General features: G+C 37.0%; 1 protein-coding gene across 1 annotated transcript in view; it reads left to right on the top strand.

Moving 5' to 3' along the window:
• Nucleotides 1-12338, top strand: part of LOC128664740 (uromodulin-like) — a 32891-nt gene that overhangs the window by 3136 nt on the left and 17417 nt on the right. Inside the window, exon 2 of the mRNA XM_053719550.1 lies at nucleotides 2637-2833. Coding sequence (XP_053575525.1) covers nucleotides 2637-2833 — 197 coding nt within the window. The remainder of the gene's footprint in view (nucleotides 1-2636; nucleotides 2834-12338) is intronic.

Here is a 12338-nt window from a genome sequence, read left to right on the forward strand (position 1 = left end):
AAATACGTATATGCTGTGAATTCTTGCACATGCTCAGTAGGAGCTAATGACTCAAAGTTTAAATAGAAAAAGACTGCACATTTTATAAATTGGAAAGTTGTTTAAAATTAAATGCTCTATTTGAATAATCAAAGTTTAATTTTAACTTGCGTGTCCCTTTAAGTGCTTTATAGAAACTAAACCTGTTAAAGGCAGACTGTAAACATGTAGAAGCATGTTTGCTGATCACAATGTGCCCTTATGGTATTGTCATCTGATCTTAACATATTTCATCACAATTTAAAAGGACATAAAACTCATAAGGGATAGTAAACCCCAACATTTTCTTTTAGGATTCAGATAGAACATACAATTTTAAACAACTTTCCAATTTACTTCTATTATCAAATGTTCTTTTTATCCATTGCTGAAGGGACAGCATTGCACTACTGGCAACTAGCTGAAAACATCTAGTTGGCCAATCACAAGAGACAAATGTGTGCAGGCACCAATAAGCAGCAGCTCCCACTAGTGTATGATATGTGCATATTTATTTTTTAACATGGGATATTAAGAGAGCGAAGCGCATTTGAAAATAGAAGTGAATTTAAAAGTCTTAAAATTACATGCTCTATATGAATCATGCAAGTTTAATTTTGACTTTCCTATCCCTTTAAATTTAATTTATTTTCCAGATAGAGAATGCAATTTTAAGATTTTTCTATTTACTTCTATGATCAAATTTGCTTTGTTCTATTGGTACTCTTTGTTGACATGCATACCTCGGTAGGCTCATGAGCAACAATGCACTATTGGGAGTTAGCTGGTGATTGGTGGCTACACACATGCCTCTAGGTGGCTCACCAGATGTTTATCTAGTTCCCAGTAGTGCATTGTTGCTCTAGTGTGGACTGTGTGTATTTAACCCTTTTACAGGGGTTAAACAGACTGTTTTATTGATGCACTGTTGTTTAATTATAACTTTTTTTTCCTTAAAGGGACATTATACACATTTTTTCTTTGCATAAATGTTTTGTAGATTATCTATTTATATAGCCCATAAAGTTTTCTTTTTTAAAAAATGTATAGTTTTGCTTATTTTTAAATAACATTGCTCTGATTTTCAGATTTCTAACCAAGCTCCAAAGTTTTATGAGAATACCGTCAGCTACCTTCTCCAGCTTGCTCCTGTTTGTGTAAAGGGTCTTTTCATATGCAAAAGAGGGGGGAGGGTCTTATTTGCCACTTGCAGTGGGCTTTCCTGCTACCTTTTCAACAGAGCTAAACTTAGAACTTCTAAGTAAGTTTTAAAACAGTTTTATGCTGGATTTTTATATCCGTATCTGTGCATATTATTCTTTATAGTAGTGTCTATCACATGCAGTTATATGAAAATTAGTGTATACTGTCCCTTTAAGACCTTTAACTTGAGTCATGTATGAGAATCTTTTACCCTGTGATGTTCTGGACTTGCGCCTAATTTACTGTAGATCAGGTACAAAACCTAGTGAAGAATGAAAATGGTTTGGCAATGTAAAAATAGGCATGGGGTATATCCCCTGGCTATAGGGAAGCTTGTTTGATATAAAAAGATCTGCTAAACAGGAAGACGGTCATAAGTCAAGGTAGATTGTTTTTTTTGTTTTTTTTTTCTCCTTCTGAAATAAGAATAAAACCACCTACAAGCAGGTGTAAAAGCTTGCACAGAGATAAAAATGTAGCATTATAAGACAGTTTGATTTCAAAGTATATGATCATAAAACTATTTCACCCACAAATACCTTGGGACGTTACAGCAATGTAGCCTTTCTGGTTTACAGAAAAAATGGATTCTGTCACATAAACGGCCACATAAAGAAAATGAGTAATTCCCAATATACATATTAAATATTGCACCAATGAGACTTTTATATTCCTGGCATGAAAAAAGGGCAATGTGTTTGGAAATTTAAAAGTGACAATGCTGTTCCGTTGTGTCTGTCCAGTCCTAGATACCTGAGATGAAGTCAACCTACAAATCTCCAACTGAAATTGTCTGCCTTGTTTATTTTCCTTATTCAGTGAACTTCCATTAGACCAATTTCTTATTTGGAAATGGGCAAAAATATAGTTTAGCCAGTGATAAAGATTTTTATAGTTTAGCTTTCTCACCAGAAGGTAACACATGCTGTATAATGGAAGGCTTTTCATGATTGGTGTCCCAGTCATAACTGGGATATTAAAGTAAACTTGTGAAGATAAAACTGTCAATGTAACAGATTTTTGTATCAGTAAGAAGAGAGGCTGAATTGATTGTGCGTAATCACATACTAGTCAATGATCCATTTGCTTCCCTCTAAATGGAAAACGTGACATGTAGGCTCTCAATGTAGAGAGATCTGCAAACTAGACTTGACAACTGGATAAGCGTTGACTACCAATGGGATGTAATTTCCATAGAACAATAGAACTTTGAACATGGAGTCTCTAGTTTAATCCACAGTGGTATTCTATAGATAAACATGGGATTTCTTGGTACATAGTATTGTGTAGCTAGTGGCAATTCCTTTTGTGGGTTATTCACTTTCTAATGGAAATGTTTTGGCAAATACTAGGAACCATTACTTTAATTTACAGCTTAAAATACTTTAACATGTTTTAAATATGATTCTTTACAGATCTAGAGATGAGCCTGAAATGTGATGCTGATAGCATGAGACTGAAGGTTCCAAAAAGGGTGCTTGATGAGTTGGGAATAAATGCCTCTCTCCTGCACATGTCCAATCCAGAGTGTAAGATGCAGGATACTATGGATCTGCATGTGTCTGCCATTCTGACACGTGACAACCACACACTATGTGGCACCCAAGTTACGGTAAGGAGATTTTGGTTAGAGGAGGGAAATTATATGTGCTGGAGCCATTAAAGGGACAGTAAAATAAAAATGTAACTTTCATGCATATTTAAACCATTCCCTTGATATCCTTTGAGTAAACCTAGATAGGCTTATTGGAGCTCAGAAGAGTACGTCTCTTTAGCATTCTATGGCAGCAGTGTTTGCAACAGAGCATAACATTACTAAAAACAGCCCCAAACACTGTTGTCATATAATGCTATAAAGACATGCACACTCCTAAGCTCCATGGGCCTACCTAGGTTTGATCTGTTTCTGTAACAAAAATACTAAAATTAGCATTAGAATATTTTAATCTTCAGTATGGTCCACCAATGTATATCTGAACCCCATGTACACTCTGTGTGGGGGTGCTAATTGTGTCTGCAATTGGGTCTTTCCTGGGAATCATGTAAGTTTCTATGTCTCCATCTACAGTATATGCAGATTTCCGGTTTAAATAATTGATCATTTTGTAGTTTTTATATAACAGGTATTTTTATTTATATTTGTTCCTTGAGCATGCAAGTTAGTTCCTCCTTAAAGGTTGGACAGTCCTAATGTGATGCCTCAGAATTCTTGATTTTAAAAGGAGAAAAATTAGATAATCTGTAAGCAACCAAACAATGGCCAACCTTGGCTATAGTTTATCAATTAAAAACATCAGAGGAAATGTGAATTGACTAACCCATATAGAACTGTATAGAAGAATGAGGAGCTAGTCATTGCTTGGTTCCAGACAAAGAATAGAAAAAACTAACTCAGTTTATGTTACTGCTGACGGCATATTTCAAAAAGGTGAAACTTCCTGAGTCCTGGTATCTACTTATTACATTCACAATGTCAGCAAACCTAATAGGAAAGGCACTTGGATGATCTGTGTCCCAAAACCACTCCTGGGCTCCCATAATTCAGCCTTCCTTTGTCAGTTGTCAGTGCAATGCTTTTATTAAACAATGTACAGGCTATTGCATTGTTGTAGAAATAAAACAGTTGATAAGAATTATGTAGCAGTTGCCTTTTTCTGGAATGCTGGAGATAGAATATTTTTTTTTTTTTTTCCACAGGTATTCCTAGTGGGGTTTTTTTTTTTTTTTTTTTTTTTTTTGACCTGATGATCTTTGTTGGAAATTCAGCCTCCTACACTTTATTTTTCATTGTGAAACTGCACCCTCTAGGTTTGTAAACACACACAAGGTTGATGGTTGAGGTTAGTATTAATGCAAATGCTCAACTGACGCCTTTCAAAATGACTTTTCATCTATTTAAAGGGGCAGAAAAATAGATTTATTTTTATACTTTGCAATGGTACTTTACAAACAGAAAATTAAACTTAGAAATCTACAGTGTCTTGGTTAAATAATGCTGTGGTGTATTTCTGCCTCAGATGCATCACTGCAGAAATGTTGCAGAGGCCTTTCCTTTGAGTGGGGGACCCCCCCATAAGCCCTTGCATAGTAGGAGGCAGCAACCCATTGTTTTCCACTAGTCTGTTATTATTTAACACAAGCCCAAACTACCACAGTATCCTCATGCTCGCCAGTTGTGGACAGAGACCTTACAGCAGAATGTGATCACTGTATGGTCATCTGTTAGTACCTGCAATCTTGTAGACTCAGAAAAACAATCAGATGCTGATTTTTATTGAGATTTTCAAATTACAAGAATGTAAACCAAGAGACATTTCCAATGTTAAAACTTCATACATTCTTCAGCAAAAATAGGTTTAACAGATATATCACAAGCTTCAGTTAAAACTAAACAATAAGCTACACAAACAAGGTAGCCTTTAACAATAAACTTTTCGGTCAGTGTTTGCTATGTCTACAATTAATGGTACAGACTCTGAGTCCTGCTACATATTAGAATAATATCTATGATCTATGTTCTAATTCTCATTTCCTCAAAAATGAGGAGGGGGGACGGGTGGCTCCCATGTTCTATTGTTATCTACATGGAGGGCGTAATATGTGATTTAAACTGATCCCAGTAAAGTTGCATATCGTAAAAAACTTCAAGTTTTTGTTTTCTAAAGAACCCATACTTTTCCAGGAAGAATAACTCATCTGTTCTGCTTATCCACATTTGTTTCGTGACACGCGTGTTTTGCTTCCACTGTCTGGCTATGATGGATTTAGCACTATTTAGGGCTATTTGGAAGACTGCTTGTCTGATCTTACAAAACTTACCCGGTTTCTGGTTAAACAAGACATGGGATGCCCGTATTGTATATTCCGTGTTAAATAAATATTTCCCCAATTTTTCTACTTCTTTCCACAAATTGTGGAGAATCCCACATTCCCACCATAAATGCAACATATTTCCCATCTTTCCACACCCACGCCAACACTCTCCTAGAGAGTTTGGGTAAATATATTTCAATCTTTGTGGTGTCAGGTACCATCTTGTTATGATTTTATAGTTTAATTCCAAGATGCCAGCCGACCCAGATACTTTGTGGGTGCGATAGAACATTTGTTTCCACTGTCTATCGTCAAATTGTTCCCTCAATTCCTGTTGCCATCTATTTACATATGTGGGTAGAGAAATATTCTTTAATCTACTTAGTAACTTCCTGGTCATTGATAGTGTACCCCTGAAAGGCCTTGCGTTAAAACAAATTTTCTCAAAGTCAGTTAGCTGTCGAAGGAAGTTATTTTTAAAAGGGGAGGTTTGTATTAGATGGGTTAATTGTGAATATTTCAACCAGTTACTGAATATACCCCCAGCTATGTCACCCAGATCCTCCTGTGGCTTCAATTTGTTATTGTGTATCAACTTACAAAACGGTATGGAGTAACCAATTTCACCACTACCACAGTCTCCCATTTCTAATCCTTTCTTGAACTCAGCATTTACAAATACCGGGGACATAGGGGATTTTATGGATGATAATCCTGCATAACTCCTTAATATTTTATCCCAGTTCTGGAACACCTGTCTCAACAAGGATATGTTCTGAATTATTCTTGGTCTATGTCTTTTATCAATCCAGCATAATGCTCCCACCTGGGGCGCCTTTAATATTTGTGAGTCCAAAGAGACCCAAGCTTTAGAGTCAGCCCCCGTGTGCCATTCTATTACTCGTTGCAATGTAACTGCCTGGTAGTATGATGTTACATTAGGGACTCCCAGCCCCCCCTCATCCAAGGAACGGTAAATAGTGGATTTTGCTATTCTGGGTTTATGTGTTCCCCATATAAAGGAATTTATACTATTTTGTACTTTTTTAAGGAATGTTGGTGACAGATATATGGGAGCTGCTTGGAGCATGTAAAGTAGTTTAGGGAGTATATTCATTTTGATGGTTTGTATTCTACCCCACCAAGAAGTTTTGTTTTTTGCCCATTTGAGTAAGTCTAAGTCAATGTTTTTTAACAATTTTGTGTAATTTAGGTCGAAAATTTTTGCATTGTCCACAGAGATTTCAATCCCCAAATATCTAATCCTGGTCTACATGTATGATCTCAGGAAGGACTTTATTTAATCTAGATGACAGTATTTTGGAGTATATTTTTAGATCTGAATTTAATAGGGGTATAGGCCTGTAATTACTAGGCAACGTTGTGGGTTTATTTGGCTTGGGGATGACCGTGATATGCGAAAGTAAGAATTCTCTAGAAAAGGCCCCTTTCTCGTCAATTGAGTTAAATAGGGAGGTGAGGTGTGGTGTCAGGGATGATTTAAACATCTTATAGTATTTATTGCTAAACCCATCTGGGCCAGGGCTTTTGCCTATAGGTAGGGAGTCTATTGCTGCCATTACTTCCAAATTAGTGATAGGGGCTTCCATATCTGTTTTCTTGTCTGGATCAAGTGTTGGTAGATCAGCCTGGGCAATATACTGTTCCATAAGTAGCTCTCCGTCTGACTGCTTATCAGTTGGGATGTTATATAACCCCTCATAATATTTTCTAAAGGCTTCTGCTATTTGATCACTATCGGATGACTGTTGATTTTCGGAAATTTCTATTTCTCTTATGTGGTAATTAAGCGACTTTTGCTTTAGGGTTCTAGCTAAGTTTGCACCCGCTTTATTACTTTCTGTGAAATAAACCCTGTTGAGGTATAGAGCTCTTTTATGTGCCTCCTCCTGTAAGTGATTCCGTAAGGCTACTCTTATTTCATGTCTCTTATTTAAGATAATAATGTCGGTAGGGTTCAATTGATGTGCTCTATCAATGTCTTTTAAGTCTTTTAAGAGAGTGTTATATTTCTGTTGGTATGATCTTTTAAGGGATGCCTGAATTTTAATAAATTCCCCTCTTATTACCGCCTTATGGGCGTCCCATAAAATTGTGGGGCTGTGTTGTTCACTTGTGTTGTGCGTAAAATATTCTTCTATTACTGTTTTGATTTTTTGGGCTACTTCAGGTTTGTGAAGTAATGATTCATCCAGGCGCCACAGGTAGGGAGCTGCGGGTCTAGAGGACCAGTCCACTTCCATGGAGACCATGGAGTGATTTGACCAAGCGTTCGGGGTAATCTCCATATTTGAGACCATCGGTAGGCTTTTTTGATCTATTAATAAGTAATCTATTCTAGAGTAAACTTGTCTTGGGTGGGAGAAGAAGGTGTACTGGCGTTTCCCAGGGTTTAGTGTGCGCCATACATCCAGAAGGGTTAAATCCCAAAGGCATTTATCTATTTTGATAGAGTCTTTCTTTGACCGTGTCCCCCTATGATGAGAGCTATCTAGCTGCGGGTCTAGCAGCATATTAAAGTCACCTCCCATCAGGATTGTGCCTTTTTTAATATCAGTTATTCTATTTATGACTTTTCTTAGGAAAGGGATCTGGTTCTTATTTGGGCAGTAAACGTTCACTAACGTCACGGGTTTGTTATAGAGAATCCCTACCAATATTATGTATCTACCCTCCAAGTCCGTGTCTTTCTGAAGAAGTTGGAATGGGACTTTTCTATGTAATAGGATTCCCACCCCTTTGTGTTTTGTATTAGCTGAGCTGAAATACCCTGTTGGATATAAGCTAGAGCTACACCTCGGTTGTTTGTTTATGTCAAAGTGGGTTTCTTGCATGTAGATTATATCTCCTTTATGTCTCTTGAACCAATTAAGTGCTACTGATCTTTTATTTGGGGAGTTTAAACCCTTAACATTCTGAGATAGGATCTTAATTCTGTTAGCTGCCATTAGAACTTTGTGAGTGGAGACATTTGCATTTAAATTTCAAATAATTTTGGCTGCTGTGTATGGATATTTCATATGACAATGTGATTGTACAACTTACCCGATGGGAGCCCTCCGTCCCGATAAAAAGACCGAGCAATATTTTACATAAAAGAGATGTAGAGTAGCGGACAACAATTCTGACATAAAGACTCTGCACTGACCTAAATACAAAAAACAAATAAATAATAACATACAGGTAACACCAAACTGTTTGATCCTGTCTAGTGATTCCCCGCCCCAGATAAATATCGGAGCAAAGAGCCACTAGTTGCATGCTAAAAGTAGCCGCTTGGGATCCATGGTTAACCAATTGTGGTAGAGGGTTCATGTACGAAACATGATTAACAACTTGCATAAAACTAAATTAACATGTAATACGAAGAGGCAGCTTAAACATGAAAACATTCAACCTGAATAGTATACCTTCATGACCTATATATAGTGAAAGTCCTTCCATTAGTTAGATTTCAAGAATCTATAAGTGTCACTAATTAATAATAGGTCGTGGTCCTTTATTCAACTGACATTGGTCTAAGTGAGCTGCTAACAAAAACTTCAGGAAACAGATCTGCTGGAAGTGGGAATGGGGTCTTTGGCCCCGGGTCCTCTTTGTCGTTTTCTATTCACCCTAACCCATGTTTGTCTCTGTTCTCTAGGACCTGTGGGGTTGTATGGGTTATCTTTTTCTTCTCTGGACAGTGAGGGGAGGGATGGTTGTGCTATGCCCAGTTTAGTGCAGAAATCCTCGATGTCATCAGGGTTCCGATATATGAAGACTTGATTATCCTTCTCCACGCGAAGGCAGAAGGGGAACCCCCATCTATATTTAATACCCAGATCTTGCAAGTGCAGAGTGAGATATCTAGCTTCTCTTCTTTTTATTAAAGTCTGTGGGCAAATGTCTGGGTATATTTGCAGGTTGCTGTTTTCAAAATGTGGATCTTTCACTTTTCTGGCTGCAGAGAACACTTTTTCTTTATCCTCGAATTGGTGGAATCTAAGTATCACGTCCCTTGGGGGAGCACCCTCCTTTGGTAATTGACGAAGGGCCCTATGTGCCCTGTCTAGTTGAATTTCTTGGTCTGCAGGGGTGTTTAAAAGATGCTGAAAGAATCTTTGCAGGAATGGCACCAAGTGCATCTGAAGGACAGTCTCCGGAATGCCCCTGATTCTCAGATTTTGCCGTCGTCCCCGATTATCGAGGTCCTCAATGTGGTCTTGTAAATAATTAATGGTGGCTCCCTGTGCTTTTAACTGTTCAGTCAAGTTTTCCGAGTCTGTGGTTAGTGTTTCCGTGGTTTCCTCCAGTTGTTCCACTCTGTGTCCCAGTTGTGCAATATCAGATTTTACTTCTGCAAGACCCTCTTTGATGAGCTGGCTGACTTGTTGTATTAACTGTGAAAAGTCCTCTTTAGAAGGCAGCAATTTAAGATCAGCTCTAGTTATGGAAGTCGTGTCATCTTCCGTTTGTTCTCTATTTTTTGAGCTTGCAGCTTGTAAATTTAACAGGGAATCAGGGCTATCTGCTTCAATGGTTTTAAAGTATGTATTCAGTTTAATTGACTTCTCTGACTTCCCAGCCTTTCTTGCCGCCATAATGGAGCTTGTTTTCTAACGTTTGCAGAGTGTATCTTACAAAATTAAGTTAGGGTGACCTAACTGAGTTGTATGTCAGGTTTTTCAGATCACTCTTCTGATCAGTTGAGTAAGCCTGTTCTCAAATAAACAGTATCATTCACACCAATAGTATGCTGTTTCTAATCATCTGCAGTCCAGAGTTTTTTCAAATAAATGCATCCTGAGTTTAAGAAATTATCAGCTTCCCCCAACACGCTTCCAGCTTTTATGCTTACATTAATTAAAGCTCATCTGCAATATGTTATGTCCTTCTTTTCTTTGTCACCATCTTAATAGCATTCAAACATTTGCAGCTTTCCGTGCAGACCACTCTGTGCTCAAATTATTTACATAGCTTTGTATTTCTAGTAGTTTTGTCGTTATGTGGCCATGACTGCTGAGGCAACAGCGTTATGTGTGTGTGGGCCTAGGACAGTAGCTGTGGCGCACTTAAGTCTTAGGTCTTAGGGCTGTCTACAGAACAACCGCCTTTATTATGTAGGCAACCGGGTGTCCCCAAATGTGCTCTATCCACTAGCTGAGTAGTTGTTCGGTGTCTGCAGCTATTGTTCCCATGTGTTATTACTTTAGGCCTAGGTTAGAGTAAATGGCGCACTTACAGATAGGCCCGCCTTCCGATCTCTTTCTGGCCGCAGCGGTAGCGCTCCTATTTCATATGGCCACCACACTGCTCCTGGTCATTCAGGCTTGGTTCTTGTCCACCTCCGGTAGCTTTTTTTCCGTTCAGCTGACCCTCCGCATTGCTCTATGACCAGTTGTTTGCGGAGCTCCGGTCTTATGCGGCCATTCTCTCGGCTCGCTAGCTCCGCCCCTCCTGTGACTGCTGTTTTTATAACTCTGCATTGACATTCACTACAACTGTTTGGCTTCCATGTCCCATTAAATATTATTAGCTTCATGTTTCAGAAAAATCAAATCTAATTGTATTAGTTATTTTCTCCTGGTATCCTTTTGTATTCTTTAAAACTTGTCTCATCCATTAAAGCAAACCTAGGTATTCTCAGGTTTGTGCACATCTGCAAAAAAAATAAAAAATATATATATATATATATATATATATATATATATATATATATATATATATATATATATATATATATATATATATATATATATATATATATATATATATATATATATATATATATATATATATATATATATATATATATATATAATTTTTTTTTATTATTGTTCCACACTCACATTTATTTTTACTTTAGCTTTGTGACCCTTAAAGAATTAAAGAACATAATTTTCTTTTCAATACTCTCCTAATTTTAAAGGGACATAAAACCCAAATTTATTTCATCATTCATTCAGTTTTACTTCATTATTTTTTTATTTATTTTTTTGCTGCCAGGTGATCACTGTAGTGTCTGGCTATACTGGCCAAATGTCCATATTTTAAAAATAATTAAATAAAACATTTTTTTTTATTTTTCCATGTGTCCTTAAAGGGACATTAAACCCCAAAATTTTCTTTCACGATTCAGATAGAAAATACATTTTTTTTTTTTAACATTCCTATTTACTTCAATTATCTAATTTGCTTCGTTCTTTAGATATCTTTTGTTAAAAAATAGCAATACACATGGGTGAGCCAATCACATGAGGCATCGATGTGCAGCCACCAATCAGAAGCTACCGAGCCTATCTAGATATGCTTTTCAGGAAAGAATATCAAGAGAATGAAGCAAATTAGATAATAGAAGTAAATTAGAAAGTTGTTTAAAATGGTATTCTCCATCTGAATCATGAAAGGAAAAAAAATTGGGTTTAATGTCCCTTCAAGTCCCCTCCCCATTAAAATTCAATGCCACTTTCTTATTTTTAGGGGGCTTGGTGCTAAGAGATGTGTTTGAATAAACCCCCTCCCCCCACATAGCTACCTTCCAGCTACATTGCTCCACCACTTTCAGACATCACCACACCACCATTTGCCTGTAGTGTGGGTGGGATTTTCAAAAGCATATTTGGTTCAGTAATCATCCTTCATGACAACCACCATACGCTACAATCAAACCAGTTATAAGTTAGTCCTAATAACCTTCAACTATATGTTTTTACAACTATATGTAATAATTACATATAGTCCTCCAACATACTCTTGTCTACCTCGTTGCTTCTTTCTATGAAAGCACACTGTTTCAACCAAGGTTACCAAGAGAAACAGGCAAATAGATTATAGACAGTAAAATGCAAAAGTAATATGAATTTTTGCACTAAGTGGCGGTGAATCGTATTTAATAAAGCCTTATTTAGTGCCTTTGAACAGCATGGTACGTGAATGAGATTTACCCCAACTAAGGGGATATTCATGGTGTATTTAACATTCTAGGACTGCATAGATTAAGTTAATAATTCTACTATCCCTGTGTTTTTAAACAAAGTCCAATTTCTGAAAAGGCTCCTATGAAAGCGACCAGAAAAATATCAATGAACTTAACAAATCAGTCTGTGTTTGCAGCTGTATTCTTGTATGTGTTGAGAGCACTTGTTGGTGCCTGACCTCAGGGAATTTCTGTACCAAGTTCCTCATTAGTATTTTGTTTACATTTGACTTGTTAGATGAATCTTTGTTTTAGGCAAAATGACTGCTTTGTCTTGTTCAAAGGCTGGGATATACTGTATATAATAATGACTGGTTATAAATTA

This window comes from Bombina bombina, chromosome 1 (assembly GCF_027579735.1).
Source record: "Bombina bombina isolate aBomBom1 chromosome 1, aBomBom1.pri, whole genome shotgun sequence".
Classification (NCBI taxonomy): domain Eukaryota; kingdom Metazoa; phylum Chordata; class Amphibia; order Anura; family Bombinatoridae; genus Bombina; species Bombina bombina.